The sequence below is a fragment of the Plectropomus leopardus genome, chromosome 9 (assembly GCF_026936395.1).
Source record: "Plectropomus leopardus strain MGB_pleo_1.0 chromosome 9, ASM2693639v1, whole genome shotgun sequence".
Classification (NCBI taxonomy): domain Eukaryota; kingdom Metazoa; phylum Chordata; class Actinopteri; order Perciformes; family Serranidae; genus Plectropomus; species Plectropomus leopardus.
The window spans coordinates 18,235,817-18,257,640 of record NC_142184.1 but is presented as its reverse complement, the minus strand read 5'-3'; the positions used below and the strand labels follow the sequence as shown (position 1 = coordinate 18,257,640).

Genomic DNA, 21,824 nt, shown 5'->3' with positions numbered 1-21,824 from the left:
TTTGTCACAATTATAGTTCAAAGAATCTGAGGCGTGATGTCACTGTTTACAGATACTTTATCTAAAGCTGATGATTTGTGTGTTTGCAGGTCCTTTCCGTCCCTGCGATTCACTGTTGGGCAGTTGGCTGGTTCGTGTGGGCTTGTGGTCCATCACCTTGGTGTCTCTACTGGGGAACTCCCTCCTGCTCTTGTCCCTCTTCGGCTCACCCGGCTACCTGTCGCCGCTCCGCTTCACAGTGGCCTGCATGGGTGCTTCCAACCTGCTGACCGGTGTGTGCACATGTACCCTGGCCCTTGTGGATGCTCTAACCCTGGGAGAGTTTGGTCACCACGGTGCCCGCTGGGAGGGTGGTCCTGGTTGTCAGGCCACAGGTTGGGTGTGGGTGTTTGCGTCCGAGGCTAGTGTGTTGCTGCTAACTCTGGCAGCTGTGCAGTGTGGCGTGAGCGTGACATGTGCCCGTGCCTATGGGAAGTCCCCTTCCCTTGGGAGTGTGCGCACATGTGCACTTTTCTGCCTCACGCTCTCCCTCACCCTTGCTTCTCTTCCACTGGTGGGAGTTGGGGAGTACGGGTCCTCACCTTTCTGCCTTCCCTCACCCCTGCCACCGCCATCCTCTAGACTGCCATCCTCCCTGGGCTTTCCGTTGGCACTCATCATGATGAACACTCTGTGCTTACTGATAGTCACGGGGTCATACATCCGCCTGTACTGGGAGTTACTCAGAGGAGAGTGCGAGGGCCTGTGGGACTGCGCTATGATTAAACATGTTGCCTGGCTAATATTCACCAATGGCCTGCTCTATGTACCAGTAGCTTTCCTCTCGCTCTGCTCCCTCCTGGGTCTCCTCTCTCTGGGGGAGGAGGTGTTAAAATCAGTTCTCTTGCTTCTCCAGCCCCTGCCTGCCTGCCTCAACCCCCTCCTCTTTCTCCTTTTCACACGAGACCATGCTCAGTTCTTCTTCTGGCCTCATCCCAAAGCGCGTCCACAGCTACGCAGGGACCGCACCCTGGACTCGCTGGTTTCTGTGGAAACAGAGAAGAGCTCCTGCTCCGACTCATCCACACAGGTGTCACTCTCTGATGCCCTCTACAGTGGGGGGCCCTCTCATCAACCCCGACTGGACCCAATCAGGTTTTCCCACTGCTCCTCTACTTCCTCGGTTCCTCTCATCCCTTGCCAGATACCCACAGCCAGAGACAGAGACAGAGTGACAGACGGAGAAGGGAGCCTGAGCGACGATGAATGTCTGAAGAGTTTGGATCAAGATGTGATTCATAACACTTGCCCTCTGTATCACTCTACCATTACTCCATCTGTCACCTCTCATCCATGAGCCTCAAAGCTAGCTGTCTGAATAGCTGGTACACTACGGACACTAAAGGACATCATTGACACAACAGCAAGGCCATCTGTGGGCTATCAATCGTCCAGAGTGAGTCCACACAGAGACAGCAGAGTGCTCTAGAGAAGTCTATGAGAACACAACAAAGTGCCTCTGAAAATGGAGATTGCAACTAAAAGTTCCCTTCCCAGATAAGACTATTAAAGAAAATACAACAGTCTGTTCAAATAATGGACAATTTCAGACACTACCCAGTGGACTGCATCAGTCATGGACTCACATGACAAAAAGAAAGCTCAAATAAAAGCTGAATGGAAAATCTAAGCAATGGACAAATCAATGGTTTAGCCAGGGGGAATAAAGGTAGAACCAGTAGAATTTTAAGTGTAAATGTTTATACTGAAATGTGATCATGAGACATGCAGCTTAGAGGTTTCAGATTGTTTGGTTATATTTTAAGTGGACTTATCGTATTTGTTTGTTTTTAAAAATATATATATAAGTTCTATCCTATTGCTACAGTCTGTTTCAAAGAAAGGGAGTTATTATCAGACACACCAGGACATATTTTTTTTTTTTACCAGAGTAAGCTAACATTTTTCATTCACAGAAATGTTATTGTCAGATATATTTCTTTGCAACGGTGTAATAGCTGGTATGAGAATGTTATTCTTTATGTGGCAGCAAAATGCAACAAGAAACACATCGCACAGTTTCATATGGTTTACATGACTTTCTCAAATATGCAAATTTGCCCAACAGGAGGCAAGCAGTTACACGGACTGAATGGGATGTAGCTATCTTTCCACAGACATTAAGAGTAGGCTAGCAATATGTACATAAAATGTAACTACCTCTGAACTAGCATGGTATTGACTCACTACAGCCTTATGATGTTTGTCTCCCTTTTTATATGATAAACAGCAAATATATAATTTTATATATTAAGAAATAAATCCTTAGTTTGTAAAGAAAAAAAAACTTTGCTATTTAGGATGTACATACTTTGTATACAACTGGTAAGCATATGTTTGAATAAAATTATCTTCATACTGTATATACCACCAGCCACTTTGATTATGCTGCTATTGTGAAGCACACCACCACACAAGAAGCCGAGGCATTTTTATGCAATACATAAAATAAACTGAATGTTGGCATTAGAGTGTAAAATAACATTTAATATCGAAACACAAACATAAACGTTATACATATAAATATGTGGGTATTTCTGGTTTAGGAAGATGAATGAATACATAGTAAATGGAAGAAGGTGTTAGCCGTGAATTAAAATTCAAATCAAAATCAAACTCCTCAAAATAAGACAGGTGTATAAGGCATGGTGACTCTGGAAAAGAGAGACCTGCGGTTCTGACAAGTGAAAGGGAAACTAGGCACAGGTTTTCTTTGCTGGCTCTTCTGCCTCCTGCATTGCGCTGAAAGCCTCTCTTTTGCGGGATGAAACTTTCGGATCCGGAGTATTTTCTTTGTTGCCCTGCACCACTCCCTGAATAAAGACAGATACAAACTTTAGACAATGACAGCATTGCCCATATATGCTTTACCACATCGCAAAACTAAGAAGTATGAAATGTGGAGGTCAAATTTGAACATCAATCAGGTTGTACTTTGTTGCAAGTGAATATTAAATTAGTAAACATTCTATCGATGGACCACAGCACCACCTTGTGGTAAAAATATACCACTACACAGTTTACACAATAACACAGTAATGTACTATGGACCAACTGACACGGCTTCTACACATTTTCCTTTTCCAAAGTCCATACCTTTCCAGACTCATATTTCAGGACTTTTCTGTAGATTTTCATATTTGACATATGAGTACAGATAGATCAATGTTTATTATGTAAATTAATTGTTTTAAAATCCAACTGTTAAAATGTATGTTATATTCTGACTATGTATCATATTAATATTGCCAAATAATTGCGAGGAGATTGTAGCCAGGTACTGATGCTCATATAAATCAATTAACATTTACACTCATGTTATGGTACCTTAACATATTTAATAAATATATTATTGGGAAAAAGTCTGGAAACACAAATATTTTCCATACTCTCTTTTCTTTTTTCATATTTATCCAGACTGGGAAATTACCAAAATCATATTCCATACTTTCTGAAACTGCACAGGAACCCTGAATTGACAATAATCAAGCCACCCATTAAGAATAATGCGGACTACCTGACGTCAGTCAGTACATAATGAAATCAAAAAATTTAAAAGAGGAAAACTGTTTCAATCATAAACAAAAGGTTAATATGTTACAACTGCTTTACCCTAAGATCAGAAAGACTTACCAAGTTCTTCTGAATAGCGTGTTCTTCTGTCCACTTTTTGGCCTTCTCCGTGAACAGCTGTTTGTTGTATTTGAACTCTGATGACTGAATTAAAAAAATGTAAGCGTCTCTTCAAAGGCGTATACGGCAGAGATACACAATTGATCCCAGCATCACAATTCAAATGCTCTCTATTGCAATTTTAAGACTGCAGGAGGATTTTTTTGTGAGAAAAGGTAAAAATTTGAGAGTGATAATGATAAATTAACATGTTATTGTTGCGCAAAGCCTCTGGTTTGAAATAAAAATACATACTGTAGAGAGTATAAAATTCTTCTTAGGTATAATGTAATTTAGCTCTCATTCTAATGTCTAATGTCTCATTCTATTTTTTGTTTTGCAAAAGCTCTGTTGTCATTTTTTGTATTATAATATTCACAAAAGCAAAATAAACACCACAATTTCATGATGCAATAAAGTTTTTCTACTGTAAGAGATGTATGATACTTTAACATATCTTTGAATGCAAAATTATGTGTGACTCACTATATCCGCCATGAGTGGGTCGTCTGGATTGGGCTCAGCCATGAGCAGCTGAATGGAGGTGAGGACTGTAGAGATGTTTAAGGATGGCTTCCAGGCACCCTAAATATTAAAAGAAAAATGTCAGTAACAATTTGACAGCAGGCAAACAAAACCAGAATGGAAGTGGATGAAAAACTTTTTTTTTTTTTTGGTAATTACAACAACCTTTGGTGGGAGTTTGAGGGCATCATGGCAGATGCGTCCTGAATTGTCGATGTTTGGGTGGTAGATAGGGGTCAAGAATCGCATCTTGGGAGGCTCAAATGGGTACCTAAAAGAGGAAAACAGCAGGTCAGTCCAAGTAGATAACAGTCAGTGTTTATAACGTGGAAATGAGAGAGAGAGAGAGAGAGAGAACATATCAATTAGAGCAGAGTATTTGTACTCAATACCTAAAGTATTGACTAAAATAAGTAGTGCTGAAACCCCAATTTTCCAAACAATACCTGCATTCAATCATTTTGTACCCATATATTTTTTTAAAAAGCTTAGCATTAAACTTAGTAATTAGTATGGTTTTGCTGGCAGCCAGTCACAGCAAGTTCTTCAAAAGAATGCACCATTTGTTTATTTGATTATTTGTTCAGATCCCCATTAGCTGTGCCCTGCAGCACAGCTTATCCTACTGGGGTCCATGTGTGATTGGCTCATGACCACAGCGGCTACAACCTGTCTCATACAGTATTTGCTGTGGTGAAGTCAGGTGTGATGTTTTTGACTGAGTTGTTTGTACAGTTATTTGATAAATATTTTAATAATTTGAACACTTTCAGAATGTATTTCTGTAATTATCATTTAAACGGGGAGAGTGGTGGAGCCATATTATGCAACTGAAACGCTCCCATTCACATGATGACTACCAACTGAAGTAGGAAAAAAGTATCAAATTAAGTACTTTATTGGTATGACTTTATGGAAACTGGTATTGGTACTGGTATTGGATATTTTTAAACAGTTACCAGCCCTAATGTCAATGTTTATGCTTTGAGAACATGTACCTCTCAGGGATCTTGATCTCCAAGGAGAAGAGTCCACCTTCATATGGGGTCCCTGTTCCACCCACTATCTCTGTACAGCAGAGAAGGAGATAAAAATACCTGATCACGAGGATAAAATAGGCATTTAACTTGCCATATACACAAGGGTTAAAAATGGAAGGAAACCCAAATAAAAAGTGTGTTTGGAAAATGCATGCGTTATGTTTTCTTACTCATTTATTCAGTTTTGTCAGCCATCTGTATTAAGAACACTGCTGATTAAAAATGCAGAAAGGGAGTGTCTGTTATTTATGACAGAGGAGAGGATGCTGCAAAACAGGGGAGGAACTTCCGATATGGATATTTAAGTCAAGTCAAACATTAGTTGTAGAGCATGTTTAAAACTACTGCAGTTGACCAAAGTGCTGAACAGACACAATACAATGAGAAAACAATAAAAAAAAATAAAAATAAACATAACAGAGAACCGATTGCAGCCCAGAGGAGCATGAAACTGATCAAGGTATCATGCGCAGATCAACCGTATGTCAACAAGAAGAGGTGGGGTTTTTTTTGCAGTGATTGAAAGGTTTCTACGTTCTGAACAGTTTTTATATAGATGTTTGTATGTTTTTATGTCTACTTCAGGGAACATCCAGGAGCATCTGATCAGTGGACGTCAGTGCTCTACCTGAGATATGAAGAAACAACCTTCCCAATCCCAATCTTAAAATAAATCCTAAAACTTACTGGAAGCCAGTGGAGGGATGCCAGTACCAGCGTTATGTGGTCTTGTTTTCTTTTTCATGTTAAAAGATGCAGAAAAACTGTAGATGACAAAGTGACAACTGATCTACACCTACATACAAGAATTATATACATCTTTTAGATATCTGGGGAGGGAATTATGTTTTTTTGTTTTGGCTTAGGGGAGGGACATTCAACTTTAAGTGGTCATATTTTGAAAACATTTTCAATACCCTCAGAAGCCCAAAATCCACAAGGTTTTTTTTTCTTTTAAAATCTCCAAAATAGCACAACTTAGAAACTGTGAAATGTGGATATTTATACTGAATGGAGGGTTGTGCATTTTCCCACAGCCACTCGAGAAGGCTCAAGAAAGAAAAAACTTTTTGTAGATAGATATATAGACAGACAGACAAAAAGTCATAAACCATCAAAAAGTAAAGTAGTCCCTTACGCTATATGAAAGACTTACGTGCCCGGAGGTCGTCTATCCTGTCCTCAGTCTGCCAGCATGTAATCCCAGGAGGTGGCTCGGTGCTCAGCATCTGAAGTTCACGCTTCAAACGGGAAGCTCTCTGCATTTTGCTACAATTAAGTAAATTGACACAAATCACGAATAATCACAAAACACCTGGCAATGAGAAGGGACCCCTCGTGTTTTATGTTCTTTATGGCCAGCCGAAATATAGCCAAGTTAGCCCGGTGAGTTAATAAAAATGTTGCTTTTGATATCATAAACACCAGACGTCATTCATTTTGTAACGTTAGCTGTGCTGTTATCAACTCCGAGATGACGTTTTAGCTTGCTGAACGACACCGGCTGTCTTTGTGAGTGCAATAACAAAATAAGATATTGTTTACATGATACTAAATCTTACTTTAGTCTCGTTTTATCAACTGTCGTCCGCTTACAACCCAACTTCACTTTTGGACTTGACAAACCCGCCTGAGAGAAGAGGACGTGAGCTGTGTTTTGGATTTCCCTCTCCTACGTCACCTCCCGTGTTCAACTTCTTCTTCTCCTGTTTTAATGGTGATTTGCACCCCACCGGGCAACGATCGCCGCCTACCGTTGAATAGCCGGTGATGTCTTTAAATGTACCACTTCAAACCCCTTTGAAACCTGGATAATGATTTTTTTTTGTGCTAGGTTCAGACACTTCCCACAAGCTTTTTGACCTTTAAAACTGGTTTAATTTCTTTCTAAAACATCGGGAAAAGGGTAATGACCAACTGGGCTAGAAATGTCTCAAAAGTTGCATGCAATAGGCTAAGTAGAATGTGATAAGACAGTTGCCTAAAAATATTATTATTGAAAAAGAAAAAAGAGGATTATTTCTAAAATTGCCCAAAATTTAGGGAAAAATGCTCCCCGAAAAACTTTATTTAAAACTAAAATAATTTTATATTTAAGATTATGTTATAATAAATATCTAAAATAAATACATTTATTTTTCCTCAACACTCTTTTAGGCCTTTTCCCCTTTTTTTTGTGGATATTTTCAGGTGATTTCTTGTAACTTTTTTAGCTAATTATTGGGCCACATCTTTTTAAGCTGATGTTACCATCTCCCTCTGTTTTTGAAAGAAATCAAACCAATTAAAGGGTTAAACCATAAACTATCTATGGTTGGAACATACAGGAAAAAAAAAGAACAAGAACATGTTGACTCACTTTGACTTCCAGTTTCTTTATTAGTGACTGTACTTAGATTTCAAATGTCTTCACATTAATGTTAAGAAATGAATTCAGTTTTGCCCTAACACAATCCTTACTTAAAAGACAATCGCCCCTTCGTAAAGTGTTTTATCTTTTTTTCATTACAGTGCTTTGCATTTAGTATTGGTGCTTCCCTCCGTTGGGCAAGACTAGAACATAATTCGTAACTTTTTTTGTCTGACTTATAATGTACAAGCATGCATGTCACAATTAAAAACAATTCAGTTATTTCGGCAAATAGAAATGTACATTGAATTAAACTGAATTCCTGTTTGATATGTTTTCATTCAGGCATTTAAAATCTGCCAAAGAAAGGAGAACCCAAAATAAACTAAGTCTCCCAAAGGTTAACAATCCCAGAAGTGGGGAAGAATTCACGCAGCCTCTCACCTTAAGTTTGATTTCAATCTCATTTTGAGGCAGTAGCATAGATAGCTTGAAAAGAAACATATTTCAGCTGTTTGTCTTCCATTCTGACGTCAGTGAAGCCAGAGTCTGTCAGAGCTGTCATGTAGGCCTCCGGGCGCCAGTTTTCCCCTGGTATCAGTTGTTTTGCTGCCACAGCAGCCACATTCGACAGCCTCAGTGTGGCTACCATTAGACCTCCTGAGAGGGTTCAAGAGACAAAAAAAGAACATTTGTGCAGAGAAGCATCATTAAACCCTTTGAAACCTGAGCAAAAGATTTTTTTTCACGAACATAAGAACAAGGTAATTAACATCTTTACAAGAAATCACCCTGCAAAATGAGCAAAAAATAGTAAAAAAGGTACAATAAAAAAGTGTTACTACTTTTACTAAAAAGTAGTAACACTAATTACTTAAAGTAATACTACATATATTTCTGTAACATAATTTTAAATAGTTATGATAAACATGTATGTAGTTTTCTTAACATTTTCCGTTGTTTTTCGATTTTCAGGTCATTTTTCGTGTCACCTTTCACTTATTCCCTGCTATTTGCAGGACATTTCTTGCGAAGTTGCTCATTGTCTTTTTTCCATGTTTGCAAAATAAATCAAGCTAATTTGCTCTAATTTTTAAATTAAAAGTGATGTGATTTTGCTCCACGTTCAAAGGGTTAAAGAGGGTGGTTGCTCAAAAAGTCGAAACTGGGAGTAAGGTAATATGTCACACATGTGAGACATGTGTTAATTTGGATTTGCAGTGAAAATAAAGTCTGTCTTACTATTACCTGGTTTCATTACACGGTGTATCTCTGTGGCTCCCTTCTTGAGGTCAGGCCAGAAGTAGTAACAGTTACAATGAAAGACTTTATCCACAGAGTTGTCTTCCAGAGGCATCGCTGCTACATCACAGTGGTACAGTGTCACTTTCCCACTGGCCACGAGTTCCTTCAATCGCTCACTTGCCATCTGTGAAACAAAGAAAAAGAGAAATATTCCTTTAATACAAAAGTGAGTAATGTTCCCATTTCAAATACAATGTTGTTGCTGACAAGTAGCTTAAGTTTTCTCAGATTTTGGCTGCCTGTTTGTTGAGTTCTTTACAGACAGATTCACAGTTCAGCTTGGTTGGGCATGCAGAGGCTTGTTAATCTGTCATGTGCATTGTTCTTTTAAGACAACCTATTTATTACATGTTTGTCTTGAAGTCTGTTACAGAAAACTGAATTGCAATACACTGTTCCACTCCCTCTGTATTCATACTTGACCTGATGCATGTACGTAGAATAATCGACCCCTATGAGGCGGCCTGTGGGCTTTGTGAGCAGTTTGGCTGCTGTCTGCAGACCCAGACCCGGGCCGTGACCCAGCTCCAACACAGTGTCTTCAGGTTTGATCCCGAGCAGTTGCACAGCATTCTCCTCAAGGACCCGGTTGCGCGCTTTGAGAAACTTACTGATCAGCCATCCTCCCACTGATCGAGTTGGGTGGCCCAGCTGTTTCCCCACTTTTTCAGCCCACATTGCTAAAGGAAAATGATGTGGACATTTTTAGTGAAAACTATTTGGGAGGGGATAATACAGATTGAAATGCATCAAAATAGTGGCATCTTCATATAGAGTAGATTAAATAAAGATCCAGTGTGTAGGATTTAATGGAATCTAGTGGTGAGGTTACAGAACTGAAACATCCTTAGGGTGCCAAGCATGTAGAAGAACTAGGGTGGCCGACATGAAAACACGAATGGTCCTATCTACAACCAGTGTTTGCTTTGTGTGTTCTGAGTGACTGTAGAGCAACAAGGTGGACTCCATGGAAGACAGCCTGCTCCGTATGCTGACACAAACAGCTCAATCTAAGATGACGTAAACACAACAATTCCTATTTTCAGGAGATATAAACCAGGGGTGTCCAGACTTTTTTGAATGGGGGCCAGAGTAGATAATGTGAAAATGTGTGGCCTTTGCTTTGACGCTGTCACACTACTGTCTTTGTTTGCTTGTTTATTGTCTCTTTATGAAAACACATTGCTTCTGCCTGTGTAGTTCCTACTTTGTTGTGCATGTCTACAATGGTATAATAGTCCTACCATGAGCAGAAAACAGGCAGGCCACTTATGTATATTTTGGAAGACAAATCACTGGCCATTTATAATCTGTGGGAGGGCCATGACTGGCCCCTGAGCCAAAAATTAGACATACCTGGTATAAACTAATCAAAACATAATTATGAGTATTAAATACCATTTCTGCCAATAGATGCCCCTTAATCTGACACACTTGACTTTTAAACTCCAATGCCAAGTGATATATTTATAGTTTGGACATATTAGTCTAAACTTTGTTTGACAACAACAAACTCCCTTTCTCTCAAATAAACAAACATAACTAGACTGAAGAAATACATATTTTGTACTCCCATGTCTTTATTTCATCCAAAATCAAATTTAAACCTGTTGATTTTCTGTCAAACCTTCAAGCAATCAGCAGATAGAATGACCCAGGTAAGTTGAGATATAGGAATATAAAACTAGGCTGTTTTTTGTGTAATTCAGAGTTGGACTTTGCTTACCTCAATTTCTTACTTTTGGTGAATAGTTAATTTTCTGTGTGGCCTATAGTAAATAAGTATTTACAGTGAAATAAAAAATTACTTTCTGAGACACTGGGCTCTTTGTAGAATTTAAGTGGACTGATGAAAATTGTATGTTATGATCATGATTATTACATTTACCCTCGTAATGTCCTCCTGATTACCATACAACTTTTGTCCTCTGATCATTCTGACCTCAACTGGTTTAACTATTATAAAAGCATAACAACAAGCAAATTATTACTTTGGTTTCCAAAAAAAAAAAAAAGGGGGGGTGGGGTGGGTGCGGCACTTCTTCTGCCACTAGACGGCAATACCTGTGACCAATCACACCTGAAGCACTTTTTGCACTTACTAAGGGTTTTTTCCTTAAGTCTAAATTCTTACTTGTGTTGCTTGTGTTGTACGCCGCTTTGGATAAAAGTGTCTGCTAAATGAAATTGTACAATTGTAGACAATTCTGTTCATCTCTAGTCTTACTTTAGTCCAACCCATTACCTCACATTTTTCCCTTTGTTAAAAGTACACACGTATAAGTATGAAAAACACATTTTGACGGCGAAAGGGTTAGAGTCTGAATGACAACAAGGACAACACAAGGGTTGAATTTTGCATAACGAATAACATATACCTTGTTGTGGTTTTTATTTTCAACGCTTTTTTCTCACCTGCACTGTGTGGCTTCTGCATGCCTGAAAATGCGGCATTAAGCACCTGTACACCTGACACCGCCTTCTCTCCAGTCAGGAGCATTTTATTCTGCCCCTGCACGAAGCATTTCAAGTTCCTAATTATTTTAACCGTGACACTGTAAAGTAGACATACTTTATAGGCATATAGTCGATGATACAGACGTATATCAGCCTATCTGTATAAGCTCTATGTTTGAGAGCGTTGTTGCATTGCCCTGATCTACAGAACACCAACTTCATGTCTCACTACTGCAGCTGAGCTGCTGAATAAGTTTATCTTTACAGCTACTCGCCAGGATAAACACCTTACCTAGTTTGTCGTTGAGCTGTGCAGCCCTGCAAGTACCCGAGTGCCCTGCAAAACTCAAATGTCGGTTTGTTTAGTCGCTCTTCCTGTTAGAGGAGGAGCCCAGAGGCGCGCGCGCTACTGTGTCCTGTGGTCTCTTGTTTAGTTATTCACACCCCTGCTGTTTTTAATCAGTCACTCCGTGCAGTTTTATTTTTGCTTAACATAAGAATTCCTCATTCAGATATTTAATTGCGAAACTGTGAAAACGCAACAGTTTTCCTCATACTTTGATAGAAGAGATAATTCCTACAACTTTCCAATAAACATGCCGCTGGGTCGCGCGCTCACCAAGCACAGTCATGTTTTTTTGGAAATGTCACCGCCCTTTGACTCGACTTACCTCCACTCATTAGTTTCTGGTAGGCTACTTGTTGAGTTACCGGTGGTAGCTTAAAGAGTAAAAGGTATAGCATAACAATCTGAAGTATTTGAATATAATGAGAGATGGCCTGTGTGACAAAATTAAAGCTACAGTGTTGCAAAGCCAGTTAATTTATTGTGGATTATTATATCTTTAATTGATGTGGACACTCAGTAACTGATATATGATGTTTTAAATGAAAAACCTAAGATTCTCCCTTACAGAAGGATCATTTGTTGTCAGAAATTAGAAATTCATCATTTATTTGTTTATCATCATTAATCATTGCCAAAAGTTACAACATTCCCATCTTCAAAAAGTAATAAATGTAATCATACAAAACCTCACAAGTGTGTTGAATCCAAACAATGTCTCACTGGCAGTTTGATTTCAGTCTTATTTTGAGGCAGTGACATATATGTGCTTGTGCTGTCTGTCAGTCTGACATACTAAAGGCAGAGGCTCTCAGAGCTGTGGTGTAGGTCTGTGGGCGCCAGTTCTCCCCTGGCATCACTCACCAGAGTAGCCACATACAGTATGACAGCCTCGGCGCAGTCACCATCAGGCCCCCTGAGTAGGTTCAAGAGATTAAAAAAAATAAATACATAAATTACATTTTTGCAGCGAAGCATCGCCAGACAGTTTATACTAAGAAAGTCAAAACTAGGAGGAAGTTGTAACACACCAGCCAGTCTAAGACAGGTGTTTATTTGGATGACAAATTTACTTACTGTTACTTGGTTTCATTATCTGGTGTATTTATGTGGCTTTCTTCCTGAGGTCTGGCCAGATCTAGTAAGTTACAATGAAAGACTTTATCCACAACGTTGTCACGTCCCTTCATTTGCTGACTTACTTTCAGTAAGAAAAGAAAAAGAGAAATATTCCATGCAGAGATAGGCTTTGTAAGGAAAAAAAGTGCATTCCGATTTCATTTTTCTTTTGTGTGATTTCTACTATAGGTCCACTATAGTGTGAAAAGACAGTCAGACTCAGGGGATGGAAAATTGAATAGACTATGGCTATTGAACAAAGAATACATGAAAAATAAAAATAAAAAAAGATTTAGAATTCTGGATTGTTTTACTTGCTTTTTGGTATTTTTTCAAATCAAACTGTACTCAATGTAATTACATGTCAACACCCTTGAGTCCTTTGAGCATGTTTATTTGAACGATGAACATAAGAACTGAAATAGAACAGATATATCACTTTATTTCTCCTCTGGCGTGTTTCATTCTCAGCGGTGAAAGTCCTGGAAATGTTTTTTTTTGTGATGCAGATTAATATCTTGCATTTGGTACACCTCATGTACATCTTGCTTTTTTGTATATGGCTACTGGTAGTTTTAGGTAGGCTACAGAGGCTTGCTACTGTGTCTTGTGCTTTGTTCTTTAGGACACTCTTTTTGTAACAGATTAACTTGAATTTAAATACTATATTCTACTCTGTCAGCAATTATACTTCACTTGATGCGTGTCCATGGAGTAATTCACCCCTGTGAGGCGGCATGCGGGCTCTGTGAGCAGTTTGCTGCCGACTTCAGACCCAGATCCCACACAGATGCACAACACTGTCCTCAGGGATCCAGTTGTGCAGTGTGAGAAACCTGACCAGCCACTCTCCCACTGATAGTGTCGAGTGGCCCAACTGTTTCCCACTTTTCAGTCCACATCACTGGAGATATATGACAGAAAAAACACGTAGCATGAGCATTTTTCTTTTCAAAGTGCAGTATGATCAATATATTAAAAAAATGTCAGTAGGCCTTCATTTATTCAAGTACTTTATTAAGTACAAATTAATTAAGTACAAAGTACTTGCTTTACCTGTTAACTTAAATTTTGTTACTTTTAAATTCTTCTCCAGTACATCTCAGAGATTGTACTTTTAAAATTTGACCAACCACTTTTGTTACTTTTGGATTCAAATTTTTTACACCCTTCCTTTCCTGTGAAAAACATTCACTCTAGTGATGTTGGATATGAATTCCTTTATGAGTTGAGAAATAAATTCCCCCTTTTAAACTGAATAAACCCTTTAAAAAAAAAAAAACAACCCTTGGATAAATTGGCAACATCACAAGGGAAACGTAACATCACAAAGTATTTTGTCTGAGCTAATGACATGTTGACTTGTTTGAACAAATCCAGAGAGAACCTGTGTGTCCTGTAACTAAGAAATATCAATAACAGCTAATAATTTTATAGAGTATAATGTTATGCCAGGGATTAAACTACCCAAAGGTTTATAATTAGTTAAAATGAGCAATTAAGCTATACTTTGTTAATGGTGGTGCAGCTACCAGCTTTGCTGTAACAAGGAATCTTTTATATAGGCTAGATGTATGTGTGTGTTATCTGAGTCTGTACAAAATATTTGGGTGTAAATGCGAAAGCATTATTATTATCATTATTATTATTATTGTTATGTAAGGTAATAAGCTCAGTCCGGCGCTGACATAACATGATCTTAAACTTGAAATGGCTGTATAATCATAATCATAATCTCTCTCACTCACTCACTCACACACACACACACACACACACACACACACACACACACACACACACACACACACACACACACACACACACACACACACACACACACACACACACACACACACACACACACACACACATTCATGTACCATATTAAACCAAAACAAACACGTAATTTATAAAAGTACCATTTTTTTACATGGTGTCGTTAATGGAACTTTTGTTTAAGTGTGCTTTTGGACTTCTTCTTACTTACTTCTTCTACCACTGTATGTGATCCAGTTTGTCGCTCAGCAGCGCGCTCCTCAGCCGCTGGACTGTGAAGTGAGCATGAGGAGGAGGAGGAGGAGGAGGAGCCCCGAGGACTATTTCTGCTTTGTAGGCGCGCGTCTCTCTCTCTCACTTTTCCAAACTCCCACTGTATTTTAGATCACTTTCGTTTATTTGCTCACCTCAAGAATTGGTCTTTAATCTACCAAATGCGCGAGGTGAGAAAAATAGTCTACTATATCATTTCTCCCTCACATACTTAATTTATGGAAGAGATCATTTAGGCAAAGCTGCCATAAACATGTTGCTGGATCGCGCCATTATCAAGCGCACTCAAATGTTGTTGGAAATGTCATCCGCCGCAGCTTCCTCCAATCAGCCTATTTCACACACACCCCCTGCAAGGATTGTGTTTCTTTCGTTTTCATTTCCCGGAAGGGTCGGATGTGAAAATAGTGAAGTTTAATCTCTTCGAAAGTTATATTCAATCTTGACTGAATATGGAATTTGGGGAGGTTTGACCTGTACTTTATTTCATTTATTGGACGAGCCTTATGTCTGTTTATGAGGAAATTGGCAGGTTTTTTTTTCGGACAGTCGAACTGATAAAGGATACTGCCATGGAGACCATTTCTCCGGTGAAGGTGAGTTAAGGTTATAGGAGCAAGCCTTAATAATATGCTGTCTTTATAAAAAAAAAAAAAAGCAAACAAGGAGCAGCTACATTTTTTGGCGATTGGGACATTTAAATCTTGTTTTGTGGCCAACTTAAGCAACTGAAAATGTACTTAAAGTTTAAAGGCTTTAAGGTAACTGCATTATTGTTCACTAATTACTGTATAGGTATTTATGGGCACGTGTAAATGTTTTGCAGCAAGAAACCACAGCAAACAGTCCTACATCCATAATTCATGGAAGGCAAGTCAACATTCCTCTCAGTGTGCATCACTCCCCCCCTAACCAGCTTCCTTTGGCCAGTCCACCCACTCAGGATGACTTGTGGCATCTACCTGGACGGCTGCGTGAGTCAAACTTGTCTGGAAGATACCACTCCATCAACAACATGCAGCCTCTACTACAGCACAAACACCACCTGTGACAGTGATTTTGAATGATCTGTTTTCTAGGAATAAACCCATCTCTGTGGGATAAGGAGGATGTTGCCCACTGGCTCCAGTGGGCTCAGAGGGAGTACTCACTGCGCCGGCCTGAAAAGGGACGCTTCGAGATGAATGGTCGAGCCCTGTGCCTGCTCACCAAAGAAGACTTCAGACGCCGCTCCCCAAGCTCAGGTAGAAATGAGTGTGCATGCAGAAAGTTAATATACTGACTGGTTTTACACCATATTTTTCTTTTCTGCAGGTGATGTTCTGTATGAGATTCTACAGTGTGTAAAACAGCAGAGAAGGAGTGTTGTCTGCAACCACCCAAATTTGTCTCCCTCCGTGGCAGCTGGACCCATTCAGAGTCCAGTCAGCTGCAAGACACCCCCTCAGAGTGTCCAAGAGCGCCAGCCTCCCACAGTCAATGACGCCAAAGGTCAGTAACGTCAAGGAGTTCACTTTTAAAGATATACAGGATCGGTTCTTAGTAGAGAACAAATTAACTGGACAATAGAGATACAGACATTCAGCTAAACAAAGAAATCAAGCTAAACAAATATAATCAAACGTTAATATTTACCTGTAATGGACAGGAAAGCTCTGGACAAAAACTGTCAACATGCAGGTCAGATAAGCTGTATGCAGACTGCTTGAAAGTGCAACACACACATATTGTAGGTTTTAAAATACCTTCAACCTTGTCATTTAGATAATAAAATATGCCTATGCTGTTTATCCTACAAGGCTATTCCCTAAAATATAATATTTTTATGTAAATGTTCTTCTGTTGAGCTAATATTCAGTTCAGAGTAGGGATGTCTCTATCAATTTTCTTTTGCCCTTGAATTCAATGCAAGTCATTTGATGTTGAGTATCTGCCAATACCAAATCCTGATCAGATAAATTAGACCTGGATAATACAGCTGCACAATGCACACTTCAAGTACTATAAAGTTATTAAAACAAATCAAGTTTATATGCTCTATAGTTTAATAGCTTTGCAATACAATTAAAGAAAACATGTCTGCATAGAAACAGATTCTTAAAGTTTTTATTTTCTATAGAAATAGCTCTCATGGGTCACTTAGTGTCACATTTGTTTTTTCAACAAATAATAATGTAAAAAAACTGTTCCTACTTATTGGAGTAGCAGCATTATGATAAACTTTACGACACCTGTGCAACAGCAGACATAAGCAAGCGTTTAGGTGGGATGCATGTTCTAAATAACCGATCCTGATAAATTAAAAATGGAACTTAAAGACTGGAACATCCCCAATACAGCATTGCATTTACTTGTTATTGTTAAGATCCATGATTTGCAGTTAGAGCTGCAAATCAGAGTTAGAGCATATTATTATTATAATATGGATTCAACTGTAGCAGATTGTCAGCTAAATTCTTATTCTGTGAATAAATATAGGTTTCAAGATTAGTAATGATCTTTAAACCAAATTCCTACCCTACTTATGTTATGTAACTTAAAAAATAGTAACAATAATCAATATCTTTTACCTCTTTTTAGGTGGCTGGAGTAAAAATTAGTCATCCTTAACATTTGCTGTATCATAGTTTCAGAATGACGAAGACAGTCGGAGAACAATTACATACAAAATAGGATGCAGGCTCTACAGGATGTTTTATTTTTCTTGGTAAATATTTTTTTCACAAATGAGGTACAGATTTTTAGGTGTTCTATGATCTCAAATGGCTTGAAATTGCATATAGCTGCTGGAAATGGGGACAAAAAATCGGAGGAGCATGCTCCTAGAGCCCTCTAGGTTTTGGCTGAGCCCTGAATGCTTCCAACGACTGCCTCCACCCTGCACAGTTGAGTGCTCCAGTTTGTGGTGTATCCAATCAAACTGCTTTATCCTGGTTAGATTGTGGCTGTGATTACTTCCTGATCAGCATGTACAAACACATCATGCAGGAATTCATGCTCTTTCTACGTTTGTTTTACTGTATTTGTGGAGACAGCCATTCGGCTAAGTTTAACCCTGACCAACTCATGTTTCCCCTATACACTTAACTAATTTAAAATTTACATTTTACTATACATGTGAGGACCAGGGGCTAAAGAAGTAATCTCAATGTCAAATGACTAGTCCTACATTTAGAAAGAGAAACTAAACAGTACAATGAACAACAGCCACTTTCAGGGTGTTACACTATTGTAAGCAACCTTTTTTATGTTGGTGCTGGTCCAGATGTGGAGAAGTCTCTCTCCAATATATGCTGTTAGTTTGTCACACAAACTGAAATGCATAATGTACGATGTTTTGCACGTAAAAAAACTTTATTTACAGCTGCAATGTGGGGGATCAAAAATGACAATATTTTGTATAAATATAAAACTAAATGGAAACCTTAAGTACTAGTGCTTTAAATCTGTGCATGAGTACACTTCTTCAGCAAATTTACTTTGATACTTAGCAAATCAGGTTGGGGCAGTTTACTCTTCAGTAGAGAAATACACATGCATACACTCTCCATTAAAATAGGTGCTTTCCGCTATAAGAAGTTAGTTGTGCAAATGGGTGTGTCGCTGTTACCTGGAAACCAATGATCTTACAACTCCAGAGTCCAAAACAATCACTTTGCTCTACATGCTGTATGCATTCAAATTTGTGCTGAACATTGCACTCGCCTTTGGTAAACCCGTGATTGTAAAATGTTTAAGCTGTTAAAAGGTTGCTTTTGCTTTCAGTTTAGCTCTTTGTCACAGTTCCTCATATTTCTCTCTCAGTTTCCCTGGCTTTCACCACTGCCGTGTCCGCAGCTGTTGTAACCACTGTAAGCAGCCAGCCAGAGCCCATGTCACCTCCCAGAGATCGGCCTTTGATCTTTTACACTTACACTGCTCCATTCACAAACACCAGTGCGTATAACATTATAAGAAATACAGTGCCCTGCAGCTGTGATTATTTGCTGTAATGTCTGATTTTCTGTCCCTCTCTCTGTGTTGTTCTCTATTTTCTTTCTCTCTCTGACAGATGGATCAGTAGCTGTCTCTGCATTGCCCCAAAACCAAGTTCAGTGTCCTCCTCAAACTCAGACAGTCATCCAGGAGCCGCTCAACCTGTCCAGTCGAGAAAAGCCAAGGAGCCCACTACACAAAGCTCATGGCCATATCCCAGGTAGGTTTCATTATTAACATAATTATTCACTTGGAAAACACACAAAACAAATGTATTTTGTCTGAGAAGAGGTGCAGTGATATGACCACTAGAGAGCAGACAACTCTTAGGCATAAGTCTGATACGCAGATCAACACATGCATGAATAAGGCGCTCTTCTTTGCCAGCCAAAGTTTCAGTCCAACATTTTGATGTAACATTGTTCTTCAGCCACATATGTACTTCAGCTGTCCTCAGTAGTCACTCTGATTTTGTCTGTGAGGCAGAGCAAAGAGCAAAAGACCAGAAAACCTTAGACAATGAATTTAACGTGAGTTTGAGCTGCAAATAGCCTTAAACTGGGAATTCAGGATCATTTTATTCTTTTGTAAAAGTAAAAATATTGCTTAAAAAGTTCTGTAGGTGACATTCAGAGTAATAATTGAGCAGCAAACAACTGCTACATAAAGATATAGTGGAGTAATGGCGTCCCGTGCAGAGATTGAAGTCACATAACTTCTGTATGTTGTAATCTGAGCTTTTCTGTGATTTGTTGTGATTCGGCAGTCTGGTTGCTTGTGTATGTTAATGCATATGTACATCCCACAGTAGTTCATTGCAGCTGCTTTGCACTGCTCATATGGCGTTCACCAGGACCATTATACAGGACCAAACAACTATGACATCAAGCCACTCCAGTGAGAGATTTAAGACAGCATGCTGGCACTGCGGACACAAAAGAGGCTTGATGGGTGTGACATGTAACACAACAGTGTCTGCCTCTAGTGTGACATAACATACACGTCAGCAGTCTTTCTAAACAACAACAATGGCATTAACATGGCAATAACAATCACTTAACTTCTGTTATATGCCGGCTTGTCTCGTCCTCTGCTGTGAGGGTAATGAGCTCCAGGACGTCATTGTTTTCCCAATTCTGGGACATTTCCGACAGCTGTTCTTATTCATTGAGTTGCCTGCTAATGGCTAAGTTTGAGTCACATGCAAGACACGTCAAACCTGTACTCCTCATGATCCTTTCCTGCCGGCTGTCCCTTTTACACAGACACCGTTTCAGTGCTGTTGCTACCTCTGCTACTGGCTTTACGATCAAACCTTTTATGTAATACAACAAGCCGGCATTATGGCGCCATTTTCCTGCCTTGCACACACAGTGTATAAGGGGCTGCTGTTAGCTCTTTCATCACCATTGATATTGTGTACAGCTTTTTATGGAACTAGCATCATTAGCTGCTTGCTGCCAGCTCAGTCACCTCTAAGTTAAGAACCACGTCCAGACAACTCACATGCTTTGGATTTTGCATAACCCCTTTAAATGAGTTTTAGAAATGACATCCTTGCAGATGCATAAGACGTAGCAAAGCTTTAATAATATAAGTATTAAATGACAGTAGTAAAAGTTTTGGCAACATGTGTCTTGCTGGTGTAATTACGTCCAGAGTGCAGACTGCTGTGGGACTATGTGTATCAGCTGCTTTGCGACGATCGTTATCAAGAATACATACGATGGGAAGACCAGGACAGCCTTGTGTTCAGGGTGGTTGACCCTAACGGACTGGCGCGTCTCTGGGGAAACCACAAGGTGAGCACCCATGTCTGTGTGGTCATCTTAACACACAGTTGGGGACAAAATAACACAAACAGGGGACATGGGAGCAGAGTAAATGTTGTACTGGAGGTCCTTGATGATGTGCAATCTGTTTTTACAGAACCGAGACAATATGACCTACGAGAAAATGTCCCGGGCTTTGAGACACTACTACAAGCTCAACATAATAAAGAAGGAGCGAGGACAAAAACTTCTCTTTAGGTCTCTGTCCCTTTCTCTTTATACTTTGTCTGCTTTCTTTTCGCACAACAACACACTAATTCTTTGTTCTTGCCTTGTCTCTGCCTCCCCTCAGGTTTCTGAAACTACCACAAAACATCAAGAAACCTCACGCTGATCCTGCCGAGACATCAGAACACTCTCCACCTCAGGACGGGGACTTTCCAGACAACAGTCCTACACATGAGTTCTGTGAGGACCATTTTGAGGTTTCCCCTGATCGTGCTTCTCCACAGCATCCTCCATAAACACTGTATTACAAATCCTAAAAACAATACAACAACACAAGTGATTACAGAATACAATGGAGATGTGTGTACAGAAAATAACCCAGGCATGTATAGGTTTAACAAAATGCACTGTTAATTGTATTTTAAGGGAATTTTTTCACTGTGATAATGCTTTTTCTTTTGCTGTGGATAAATGCTTGTGTCATTGTGATCAGAACACTAATATTAAGGAATGACAAAAACTGTGAAAGAAATCACATCAATTTTCAAAAAGTCAAATGATCATTATGACTTAGATTTCTCAGGCTTGCTCAACTTAATGGCAATGCAAAACTTATTTTCATACATTATAAAAGACTTAAGTGGTGGGGTTGACTCTGAAATTCTTGTTGCAGATTGTTGTGAAATAGAATTAGGCATGGTATAGAGATTTTTCATTTTTATACAAAAATGTATTGTGTTGCAGTCTAAGATGTACAGTTTATTTTGCTGTATAAACCTCAAGATGAAGTATTTAAGTTTCATATTTGGTACAGCCTGTATGTTAATCGCCTGTGTTTTTCCTGCTTTGTAAAATAAATATTTTGTATTGCATATTTTGTATGCCTTGGTTGGGTGTTCAGTCCTAACAGTCAAGTGTGTGGGCAAAAATAGCAAGGCCCTCTTGCA

At 39.1% G+C, this 21,824-nt stretch overlaps 4 protein-coding genes across 6 annotated transcripts in view; 2 read left to right on the top strand and 2 right to left on the bottom strand.

Moving 5' to 3' along the window:
* Window positions 1-3,416, top strand: part of lgr6 (leucine-rich repeat containing G protein-coupled receptor 6) — a 50,614-nt gene extending 47,198 nt beyond the window's left edge. The window contains exon 18 of the mRNA XM_042492377.2: window positions 90-3,416. Coding sequence (XP_042348311.2) covers window positions 90-1,336 — 1,247 coding nt within the window. The 3' untranslated portion in view covers window positions 1,337-3,416. The remainder of the gene's footprint in view (window positions 1-89) is intronic.
* On the bottom strand, window positions 2,506-6,997 carry ube2t (ubiquitin-conjugating enzyme E2T (putative)). The gene is made up of 7 exons (XM_042492420.2): window positions 6,839-6,997; window positions 6,433-6,545; window positions 5,235-5,304; window positions 4,402-4,507; window positions 4,198-4,296; window positions 3,673-3,756; window positions 2,506-2,852 (listed from the first exon to the last, which is right to left on the bottom strand). Exons 2-7 carry the CDS (start codon window positions 6,539-6,541, stop codon window positions 2,736-2,738), a joined length of 585 nt encoding a protein of 194 aa, XP_042348354.1. The 5' UTR covers window positions 6,542-6,545; window positions 6,839-6,997; the 3' UTR covers window positions 2,506-2,735.
* A 634-nt stretch (window positions 6,998-7,631) lies between these two features.
* LOC121947384 (uncharacterized) overlaps window positions 7,632-21,824 on the bottom strand; it is a 32,029-nt gene continuing 17,836 nt past the window's right edge. Inside the window, exons 1-4 of one of the 2 annotated variants that reach the window (XM_042492418.2) lie at window positions 11,681-11,830; window positions 9,355-9,611; window positions 8,875-9,055; window positions 7,632-8,286 (exon numbers count right to left, since the gene is read on the bottom strand). In XM_042492418.2, the coding sequence (XP_042348352.2) occupies window positions 8,090-8,286; window positions 8,875-9,055; window positions 9,355-9,609 (633 nt within the window). In that variant the 5' untranslated portion in view covers window positions 9,610-9,611; window positions 11,681-11,830 and the 3' untranslated portion in view covers window positions 7,632-8,089. Of the gene's footprint in view, window positions 8,287-8,874; window positions 9,056-9,354; window positions 9,612-11,680; window positions 11,831-21,824 lie in introns of those variants that run through there. The other variant, XM_088082124.1, reaches the window with a different exon arrangement.
* Window positions 14,992-21,751, top strand: etv7 (ETS variant transcription factor 7). Of its 2 annotated transcripts, XM_042492398.2 has the most exons (9): window positions 14,994-15,498; window positions 15,729-15,876; window positions 15,982-16,146; window positions 16,217-16,393; window positions 18,707-18,838; window positions 18,954-19,097; window positions 20,537-20,679; window positions 20,807-20,907; window positions 21,002-21,751. In XM_042492398.2, exons 1-9 carry the CDS (start codon window positions 15,409-15,411, stop codon window positions 21,171-21,173), a joined length of 1,272 nt encoding a protein of 423 aa, XP_042348332.2. In that variant the 5' UTR covers window positions 14,994-15,408; the 3' UTR covers window positions 21,174-21,751. The 2 variants fall into 2 exon arrangements, with proteins under 2 accessions (XP_042348333.2, XP_042348332.2); XM_042492399.2 differs by lacking the exon at window positions 18,707-18,838 and having other exon boundaries at window positions 14,992-15,498.

Bases quoted from the DNA above. Each gene is read 5' to 3' on its own strand.
- ube2t (XM_042492420.2), bottom strand. From the start codon at position 6,541: ATGCAGAGAGCTTCCCGTTTGAAGCGTGAACTTCAGATGCTGAGCACC. The intron at 4,508-5,234 runs GTACATGTTCTC...TTCCTCTTTTAG, and splicing joins GAGATCAAGATCCCTGAGAG to GTACCCATTTGAGCCTCCCA. The intron at 4,297-4,401 runs GTTGTTGTAATT...TTTAATATTTAG, and splicing joins CCCTCAAACTCCCACCAAAG to GGTGCCTGGAAGCCATCCTT.
- etv7 (XM_042492398.2), top strand. From the start codon at position 15,409: ATGTCTGTTTATGAGGAAATTGGCAGGTTTTTTTTTCGGACAGTCGAA. The intron at 15,877-15,981 runs GTGAGTCAAACT...TCTGTTTTCTAG, and splicing joins GCATCTACCTGGACGGCTGC to GAATAAACCCATCTCTGTGG. The intron at 20,908-21,001 runs GTCTCTGTCCCT...GCCTCCCCTCAG, and splicing joins GGACAAAAACTTCTCTTTAG to GTTTCTGAAACTACCACAAA.